General features: G+C 36.3%; 2 protein-coding genes and 1 long non-coding RNA gene across 4 annotated transcripts in view; 2 read left to right on the plus strand and 1 right to left on the minus strand.

Annotated features, from left to right (window-relative positions):
- Positions 1–1,131, minus strand: part of LOC111431125 — a 10,353-nt gene extending 9,222 nt beyond the window's left edge. Inside the window, exon 1 of the mRNA XM_023067658.1 lies at positions 956–1,131. Coding sequence (XP_022923426.1) covers positions 956–994 — 39 coding nt within the window. The 5' untranslated portion in view covers positions 995–1,131. The remainder of the gene's footprint in view (positions 1–955) is intronic.
- Positions 1,132–2,067: 936 nt separating this feature from the next.
- Positions 2,068–3,912, plus strand: LOC111431130. The gene is made up of 2 exons (XR_002708445.1): positions 2,068–3,025; positions 3,167–3,912. It is a non-coding gene; the product is annotated as an uncharacterized LOC111431130 (long non-coding RNA).
- A 137-nt stretch (positions 3,913–4,049) lies between these two features.
- On the plus strand, positions 4,050–9,637 carry LOC111431127 (WUSCHEL-related homeobox 13-like). 2 transcript variants are annotated; one of them, XM_023067663.1, is made up of 4 exons: positions 4,050–4,065; positions 7,359–7,636; positions 8,418–8,927; positions 9,126–9,637. In XM_023067663.1, the coding sequence occupies exons 2-4, from the start codon at positions 7,405–7,407 to the stop codon at positions 9,218–9,220; spliced, it is 837 nt and encodes a 278-aa protein (XP_022923431.1). In that variant the 5' UTR covers positions 4,050–4,065; positions 7,359–7,404; the 3' UTR covers positions 9,221–9,637. The 2 variants fall into 2 exon arrangements, with proteins under 2 accessions (XP_022923431.1, XP_022923432.1); XM_023067664.1 differs by lacking the exon at positions 4,050–4,065 and having other exon boundaries at positions 7,303–7,636; positions 9,129–9,637.
- Positions 9,638–9,792: the final 155 nt, after the last annotated feature.

Here is a 9,792-nt window from a genome sequence, read left to right on the forward strand (position 1 = left end):
TTTTTTTTTTTTTTTTTTTTTTACCATTTTTCAAAATTTTGGTGGTAAGAAATATTCTTTTGGTCAAAAGAGAAGTATTTGTTTATAAAATGAGAAAATATTTGATTCTCAATCAGAGATTTAATTCTCACTTTTTTATACTACAAAAATATTTTTTTAATAATATTTTAGGGTATAATAAAAAACTGAATTATGAATTGAAATACTTAATTGTTCAAAGTGGAAATAGAATTCTAACTAAAAATATTTTAACAATAATAAATTTACGGAAGGCAACGAACTGTTAACAATTAAATCCCCTTCGCCAACTTTTAAAATTCCGTACGGCACAGTGTCTCGTACTGTGTCGCACAAGAACCCAAGCGTCGCCAATAATACGACAATTGGATTCTATTTTCATATAAACAACTCAACCACGCGCCAATTTCTTCTTCTTCTTCGACTCGACGACCTTCGCCCGATTTGCAGCAGCGAAATCGAGGAAGGATAAAACATGAAACGCATAGCATTTGAAATTGGCAACAAATCTTAGACATTCAACTCCTACATCTAGACTTTCCGGATAAATTTCAACGTCGCAACGATTTTCAAATTTCCCACGCTTTCAAGAAATAAAAAATCAGTAAACAAAATTAAGATACCGAACTTCGCATTCGTCAAACTCCAGTCAATTTTATAGAAATATCGTTGCTAAAGCTGAAGAGATTTCAATTCAATTCAATTCAATTCCGAGCTCCGGTTTCTTTCAAACCTCGTAGATTCCGCAAAAATAAATCAAATCCGAAGAAAAAACGACTCTAGAACGACTTAATCGAAGCAGTAATAATCAGGCAACGAAGTTAAAAAGCATTTAGAGATCAAAAGAGTGCGATCATTTTCAGTATTCAGTAAAGGCACTCGATCAGAAGAAGAGGAGATAATTAACAGAGTAGAAAGAAATTAAAGAACGACTTACCTTCCGCGAAGCCTTCTCAACGAGTTTCTTGACAAACATCTCGGCGATTGCGAGAGCTCCAGTCGCTGAGAATCTGAGTGAAGGATGATAAGTGAGATCAGAAGAGAAGACTGAAAATGGAAAACGAAATCCGCTTTGAGATAACCGACGAAGTTTCTTTTGAGCAGAGAGAGGAAAATGAGTGGGACAAAGAAGAAACCAAGTGTTTTTTCAAAAAGCACAAAAGGAAGGTTTGGATCATCTGAATGGGACACGTGTACGTTGATTAGGTAGCCCTGAAAACGACAGGGAGGGAAGAGAAGTTATGAAACGAACGCCTCTGACGAGTTAAAGAAAGCCACGTGGATTTATAAGTGGGTCCCATTCCACCGGCTCTGAATTCTGGTTGGCCACGTGGCTAACTGAATACTTTTGGTTGCTTCTTCGAAAATAAAAAATATGAAGCTATTTTAAAATAAATAGAATTTAATTTTGTATGTAATAAATAAATAATTAATTAATATAATATTTTGGTAGAATATTGGAGGTTAATAATTGAAAGGGGGGAAGGCGTTGAAATATTAAAGATTTGGAATTATTGGAAATGGAAATGGAATTTCATAACTCTGTTTAACCATTTGCTTTATTTGATTTATGCCTTTAAGGCGGTGAACTGGACTACCAAAAGTGTTATTATTATTATTATTTATTTATTATTTGGGATTTATTTATATTTGTAATTATTCCATTATTTAGTGGAAAATGACCATTTTTTTTTTAATTAGATTATGTAATCAAATATAATATAAAATAAAATTTTATTTATAAATCTTCTATGTTTGCGTCTATTTGGTCTCAATTTTACCATTAATATGTCACTTAAGAATTACGAACCTCCACAATCATATGAGCATAACTGTCAGTTTTTTTTTTTTTTTTTTTAAATTTAAAAAAAAAAAGTCTCATATGGGAGGTTAGAGGGCTACAAATGATGGGCTGGGCTTATGTTATTGTTGAAGGCCCAATAAGCTTGTAGAATTGTTGGGTCCGGCCCAGTTAGATTAGTAACCTTCTTTTGTTTTGTTTGTGAAAGACTAATAATGTTAAGTAAAATTACTCTTTTACCCCTGAATTATGAACTTCGTTTGATCCTAAGATTTCTCTCTGTCCTATTCTCTGAATTTCACTCCCACTAAACTTTCCGATGCAATTCACTTCGTTGTTCTTCTGATCGATCAATTCGGAGGAATTGGTTAAGGAAGCAGGTTTTGTTTCAGAGACTGCGTTTTGTTTTCTGTTTTGACAGTGAATTTTGCGTACTGATTACGGACTTCAATTGTTGAGGTTCTGTTATATGCAAGCTACACCACTCTGGATGATTTTTTTTTTTTTTTTTAATTTTATCGTGTGAAATTGTTAATTCTCTCAAATTATGTTGTAGATTGATGATTTTGAGAAAATGAAGTGATTAATGAGTCTATTTTTCGGAGAACTTCTTGTTTGCTACCACGAATTTCCTTCTAGCCTTTCAAACATATGATATCTAACCTGTTCTTCCTTATATGGATCTTGCTCTGGTGGTTCTCCGATTTCTGGAATAGTTGTGCTTGTTATGATTCCTGGTGATATTTTTGTTCATAATCGAGCCATTGAATTTCTCCGCTTACTGATTTCGGCAAACCAAAATCTCAGGAAAATGAGGGGAGATTTTGGTTTGGATTTTCTAATTAGGGCGTACTGTTGATTCTGTAGCTCATATTCATACATGATTTTATTCTCATGCATCCTCCGAATCAAATTCTTCTAAGCAGATGGACCTGCACTCATCTTATAATGAAAATGACAAGGCTGCTGATGGATGGAACAGCGGTAAGAAGATGGGAAAATCACGCCGACGGGAACACCCTCAGGAGGAGGAATTACAAAAGTTCAAGAAGGAATCTGAAGCATGGCAAGCTGCAAGGTTTAGGGAGTGTTCAAGGGTTATTGAAGTTAGTAGAGCATTAATAGACTGTCTCTCTTGCTCAGGAAAACCTTGTCAAGAAGAAGATTGCCAACTGTTGTGATGAACTCTGGGGAGCGCTACGAACTGTAACTATATTTAACTTCATGTTGGCATTACTAGCTATTAGCATGTCATTCTTTTGGTGACCGACATATATCAATTAAGTAAACATATGGGATTGAGATCTGAGTTCAAGTATTTGATTACGATTCTTTTTTACACTGCAGACCTTAGAAGACAGGTGAATCAACTTGATTCGGGTGATATTGAGGACAAAGTGGAACAGCAGCCTTGTGAGTCTGAAGTCACAAAACTTGAAGATTCAGTAGAAGCTTACATACGAGACCTTCTTACTTGTGAGATCCCACATCGGTTGGAGAGGGAAACGAAACATTCTTTATGAGGGTGTGGAAACCTCTCCCTAGCAGCACGTTTTAAAATCTCAAGGGGAAGCCCGGAAAGGAAAGGCCAAAGAGGATAATATCCGTTAGCCGTGGGCTTGGGCCATTACATTACGGTATGTATCTTGGATCAACTAAGAACAACTTTTTCGTGAAATAGCGCAGCTACGAATCCTATCAGCAATGAGATTTTTGAGGAAGTGGAAGAAGCTTACAGAAAATCAGAGACAAAAAATGAAATTATCGGGAAGGAGTAGAATGATATTAGTGTAGATCACAAAATATTATTTGATCTTCTGAATGGAGCACTTACGACTGTACTTGCACCATGTTTAACATTGTGTGGATTTAGAAGAAAAGTTATTAACTCCTCTTTGCCACCGCTGCCTTTGTTTGAAAAAAAATCTATTGGATTCTGTATGGGACATCATCCGCAAGTTATGCACTCTCCAACTGATAGATTTAAATTCAACACCGTGGTCATCATTAATGGATGATGAGGTTTACACAACTGAAGGGAGGTTGAAGGTCTGATCATCAAGGATTTGATTGAAGGAGTTGTGAAGGATTTGCAGAAATAATGCTGCAGACTGCGGTCTTAATTCTCAGGCCACTGACCTCGTGCTACTACTTGGAGTGGACATAAATTGCATAGAAACCAAATATTGAGGATACCATACTTGATATTCACTTGAACTATACTTTCTTTTCTTTCTTTCTTTCTTTTTTTTCTTGTGTTACTTTTACATGCACATGTTCTTATTGGATTTGTCTAATGCAGATGGGCTCGTCTGAAGATCTGTTATAGCCCAAACTCATTGTTAGCAAATATTGTCTATTTTGGCTCATTACATATCGCTATCAGTCTCACGGTTTTAAAATGCGTCTGCAAGATAGAGGTTTCCACACCCTTATAAACAATAAAGAATGTTTCGTTTCCCTTTCCAACCGATGTGGGATCTCACAATCCACCCTCTTGGGGGCCAGCGTCTTTGCTGGCACACCACCCGGTGTCTTGCTCTTACACCATTTGTAAACAGCGCCCCTTATATATCGCCGTCATGTTAGAGAGAGGTTTTCACCCCCTTATAAGCAATGTTTTGTCCTCCTCTCCAGCCAACGTGGGATCTTACAAGGTCTTAGGTAAATGGCTCTTTACCTGATATTATTATAATATGTAAAGGAAAGTTAACAGGATGATTTTCTCTGCAGTTTGTGCACGACTCTTGCCATCGCCAGTCTCATGTAATATCCAGTGTTGCCGCAAGTTCAATGTTCAATTGCTGCTGACAAAAGGTACAAACTTGTACAACATTTATCCACCAACAATTGAATTTTATACGTCGTCTTGCGTGTATTTATTTCTTTTACCCTCAACGAGAAGATTATTTTGTTTGATTCACAAATTTATGAAGTCTATGTTTATAAAGTTTAGACATAGTTTATTTGAGTATGTATAACTTGGGTTTGGTTGGTAAATTGTTGATTGATAATTTTCACATGTGATTTATAAAATGTGGGTTTCATAAATCTGTTTGAGATAAACATGCTCATGCTCATACCAACTAACTAAATATTACATGACTCTTGATTTCTGAATTTCAGGTTATACAAATCTGTGTAAGATTAACATGCTTTGGATGGTTAGAAATAGAATGCTGTCTGTCAACTATGTCAACTAGGTATATAGATGTAATGGTCCAAGCCCACTACTAGTAGATATTGTCCCTCTGAGTTTTACCTTTCGGACTTTCCCTCAAAGCTTTAAAACGTGTCTGCTAGGAAAAGGTTTCCACACTCTTATAAAACATGTTTCGTTCTTCTCCCCAACCGACGTAGAATATCACAATAGAATTAATGGTTTGTCCATATTTGATATAAAATGCTTCTGTCTACTCAGCCAACCCACACCATAAGTTCCTCCAATGTAGCCGAAAGAATGGTCAAGCTCACTATTGGAAAAGTGGAACTTTACCAACTGAGATAGCCAATTCCCAGATACCAAATTGTGGGTCTATCATGTTTCATCATGACTTAGGTAGACCACACTATGTGAAACCCAATCCAAAACACAAAAAGATTAAACTTCAAACACAAATAACTTGTTTAAAAACATCTTTAGAATTTCAATTAAAAAATTGAGACCTAGAATGGTATGAACGAAAATTTAGATAATCACACTACTATAGGTATGAACGAAAATTTAGATAATCACACTGCTGTAAGTCACTACTGCATTATTCTAGGTTTCAATTTCTTCCGAATGGCCAAAAAAACAAAAAAAGGCTGGTTAAATCTATACCATTTTCTATTTTCTATAACACCAATTAGATTGTTCCCAAATGAATTGAATCAATTGGTTGGTTAGAGAATCTTTGGGCTTGGATAAGTGTGTGTTGTTGCAGTCCCATTTCCGTTTCCATGTAAATGGAAGGAATTTGGTTGTTCTCTAGAAGTGTGTCTTCTTATGTTCACACGGTAAACAGGAATGGATGATTGGTGGTGGGGAAAGGGGAAGTATTGTTATGGCCGCCCTCTGATTTTGACCTGCCCCTTAGGCTTAGTGGTGGAGCACATGCTCTGTCGGCTAATCATCCTTTGCTTTCTCTCTTTATTCAATTAATCATATTTATCCTTCTAATCTCTCTCTCTCTTTCTCTCTCTAAATTCTTACTTACTTTTAATCTCCTCAAATTACACTTTAATTAAAATTACAACTTTAATCTCCAAAATTCTTTTTTTTTTTTTTTTTATTTTTTATTTATTAGGGCCCAGAGAATGATTTCTTTGTTATTCTCGTATTTAAATGCAAACAAAAAGATCTAGAATAGACCACTTCTTAAAAGGTTTATTTTTTACATTACCCTTTTTTTAATTTTAGTTCTATTTAATATTGAGAGAAAATGAAGGATAATATGAAATGATTAAGGGTTTTGTATTTATGTGCTAAATGCAATTAATGGGGTAATAAGTCATCTAATTAATAACACTCTCACATGCATATTACAAATCAGACAACGACCCTGCATGTGTCCACGTTTGAATTATCATTGCTTTATTTTTATTCTTTATATTTAATTCCTTAAAAAAAAAAAAAAAATATTAATTTTTATTTTTCAGGACAAGAAGACCATCAATCTCTGACACAAATGAAAAACACCCTCCTCCTTCACTGTCAAAAGCTGCAGAATTTCCGACATCTTTTTTTTTTTTTTTTATCTCCGCCGTGATGTCCACCGCCGGCTGCCGTAACAGACAACACAAACTTTCAGAATAACACGTCAAATTGTCCAACCCTGACTGGACCGGCGGGTACCCTCAGGGTGAGACAGTGCCAGAGCTAACTCAGACTGGTCACCTCTCCTCCACCGGTCCCTCCGGTTGCCCTTTCCCTCTCTAAATTTCACCCTCAATTACCCTCCAAATTAAATCAGGAAATTAAATTGTCCTTAATTCCATTTCAATTAAGATCCGAATATTTACCATAAAGGGAAAAAAAATCAAATCCGAGGTGGATTTGATAGGGATGCCTTCTTTTTTTAAATTAATTTTACAAAAAGAAAGGTCCATAAATTTAAATAAAGATCTCATTCGCCCACCTAATGAAAATGACTCTAAATAGTCTCTTTTTTTTTTTCAGAATCTTTCCCAATATTTTATTAATTAATTATTAATTTTGTCTAGATTTATTAATTTTAGCATAATTTTCTTTATTTCTCAGGAATTAATTTTAAGGTTGACCCCGTGATCTACACCACCATCTAATCCCGAGGCCATCTCCAATTTCTTTATACATACATATATATATATATATATATATATGTTAATCATAATTTATTTACTTAAATTAATAATTTAAAAGTTAAGCGTAAAAAATACATATTTATTGAATAATTTAATAAATGAATAATTTAGATTTGGGTCGCTCTCCTCTTCCCGCATATTTGTCTGTTTCTTTACTTTCCCGTTAACCGTCCGCTTTTTTCAGCCTCTCTCTCTCTCTCTCTGATTTTTCTTTCTTCGTTCTTCTTCTTCTCTCTCTCAGAAATTTTGGAGCAGAGATTATGATGGAGTGGGAAAAGGCTGAGCACCAAACTCCGTACCACCACCAGAACCCTCCTCTTCGAGACGATCACCTCCATCATCTCACCGGAACTACCGCCGGCGCTCTCTACGTCAAAGTCATGACCGACGAGCAATTGGAGACTCTTCGCAAGCAAATTGCTGTTTACGCCACCATTTGCGAGCAGCTCGTTGAGATGCACAAGACACTCACTGCTCACCAGGATCTCACAGGTGCAACCAATAATGCTCTTTAATTCATTTCTTCTACTTTTTCTTTCAATCGAATCGCATAATTAAGGCTTAAACCTAGTACGCGTGTGCTGTTGATTGGAGTATTAGACTTTTTGGAATTTCCTCTTTAATTTCTTCTCGATCGATCGTATTCAATTTCGATTGCTGGTATGAGCTCTCTCGCGGTTTCTTTTTTTCTTTGGAAAATCGTGCAAATATTTGGTCATTTTTGAGCTATTTGTTGCCTCGAAGTAAGGGCAAACATCTAATGCTGTAAGACTACTACTGGTTTCCCTTTTCGCGATGCTATCCAACTTTTTTGTGGTCCTTTTGGCTGTGGTAGCCCTGCCGTAAAGTAACTATTTCCCTCCTCCTCCATTGTTTGCAGGATGGCCATCTATGATTAAGTGGCGCTTTAGTAACCATTTAGTGATCTACTTTAAAGAAAAAAAAGAAAAAAGAAGACATTCATGTGTTCTTAAAACTAATTCATGAGCATTCTTGGAATAACAGTTAAGTTAAATTTGTTAATATGAAATTTAAGGAAAAAAGTAATCGTCATCACCGTTTATCAAACGGGGGAGACGTATGTTCTTTAGCAATTGAATAAGGAGTTCATTCAATTCAAGTATATTTGTAAAGTGAATTAGCCAGTTCTGATAATGATATTAAGGGTTTTTGGAATAAGATGGTTGTGGCGGTATGGCTATGACTTGTTAGAGACAATCTGATGTGCCTTCTCCATGCACTTGCTTAAAGCTTGTGTCCTGCTGCTTTGCAGGAATGAGGTTGGGTAACATGTACTGTGAGCCGCTGATGACATCTTCCAGCCACAAAATCACTTCTAGACAGCGATGGACTCCAACGCCTGTGCAACTTCAGATCTTGGAGCGCATATTCGAGCAAGGGAATGGAACTCCCAGCAAGCAGAAGATCAAAGAGATCACCTCTGAACTGGGTCAGCATGGCCAAATTTCTGAATCTAATGTCTATAACTGGTTCCAAAACAGGCGTGCTCGATCGAAGAGGAAGCAGCAAAGCACAGCACCCGCCTATGGCGAATCAGAAGTGGAGACAGAAGTCGAGTCGCCGAAAGATAAGAAGACGAAACCTGTGGATTTTCAAACTCATCAAACCTCTGCACCTTTGGGGGATGACATGTGCTTCCAGAGTCCGGAGATGAGTTCTGAACTGCATTTCCTGGATCCAAACACCAACAAAGCTGATACTTTGTTTTCAAATGGAAGTTTAAAAACTGCAAGAAGTTTCAGCCAGATGTCTTTTTATGAGGGTATGGCACAATAAGAGTTTCTTATCACTCTTTCATATGTTCTATTACTAATCTTTTGCCTGATATGCCCAACTTTCTTGTCATATTATCTTGGGAGGATTCAGAAAAAGTGCTAAATGAGTTGCCATCTGGCTATCTCTAGACACATATATACATTAAGAAGATCTTCATTTGAATATATGTTTTTGTTTTCGATAGCAGGAAACGAGCAGCTGTCAGGAAAGATTGAAACGCCAGATAACTATAGTCTTTACCAGCAAGCGGAAGGCTACAGCATGACCGAACGACCCTAAATTCTTCTACAATTAACACAAAGTGTATTGGTCTTATTAAGATTATGCTGGACTTCTTAGCCCTCATGTGAATGCATTTAGTCTAGTATTGAAGGAGACGGGATGACAGCGACGAACGATGCTAGCTAACTTGTGTGCTCGTGTCTTGTCATGGATTGTTGGAGTATTCAGTTTTGAGTAATGTATTTTGGTTGAATTGTGTTTGGAGATGAGCATTGGGAGTTGGTTGGTTGATTGAACCATTCAAGTGAGTCTTGTGAGTTTGTTAAATAGTAGCCCCTCAGAGGAGAGGATGTATGGTGTCCATTTGTACAAGAAGCTGTTTGTATTAAAAAGATATTGCTAGATGATCCTGATTGAGTTGAAGATCTAATTCTTTTGGTCGATAATATATGTCGAGGTAAAGCTGAGAGAACTGAACTCATTTATTTATTATATGACAAAAAGACATCTGGCCATCTTACCAGACTTGTAAATATCACTGTAAATTAGAACCTTCCAAAAAATTGAGACCCAATAATTGGTCAAACAAGTCGTCTATTCAGTTCTATATAGTCGATAGACGTAGAGCG

This window comes from Cucurbita moschata, unplaced genomic scaffold, assembly GCF_002738365.1.
Source record: "Cucurbita moschata cultivar Rifu unplaced genomic scaffold, Cmos_1.0 Cmo_Scf00035, whole genome shotgun sequence".
NCBI classification, from domain to species: Eukaryota; Viridiplantae; Streptophyta; class Magnoliopsida; order Cucurbitales; family Cucurbitaceae; genus Cucurbita; species Cucurbita moschata.

Bases quoted from the DNA above. Each gene is read 5' to 3' on its own strand.
- LOC111431127 (XM_023067663.1), top strand. From the start codon at position 7,405: ATGATGGAGTGGGAAAAGGCTGAGCACCAAACTCCGTACCACCACCAG. The intron at 7,637-8,417 runs GTGCAACCAATA...GCTGCTTTGCAG, and splicing joins TGCTCACCAGGATCTCACAG to GAATGAGGTTGGGTAACATG. The intron at 8,928-9,125 runs GTATGGCACAAT...TGTTTTCGATAG, and splicing joins CCAGATGTCTTTTTATGAGG to CAGGAAACGAGCAGCTGTCA.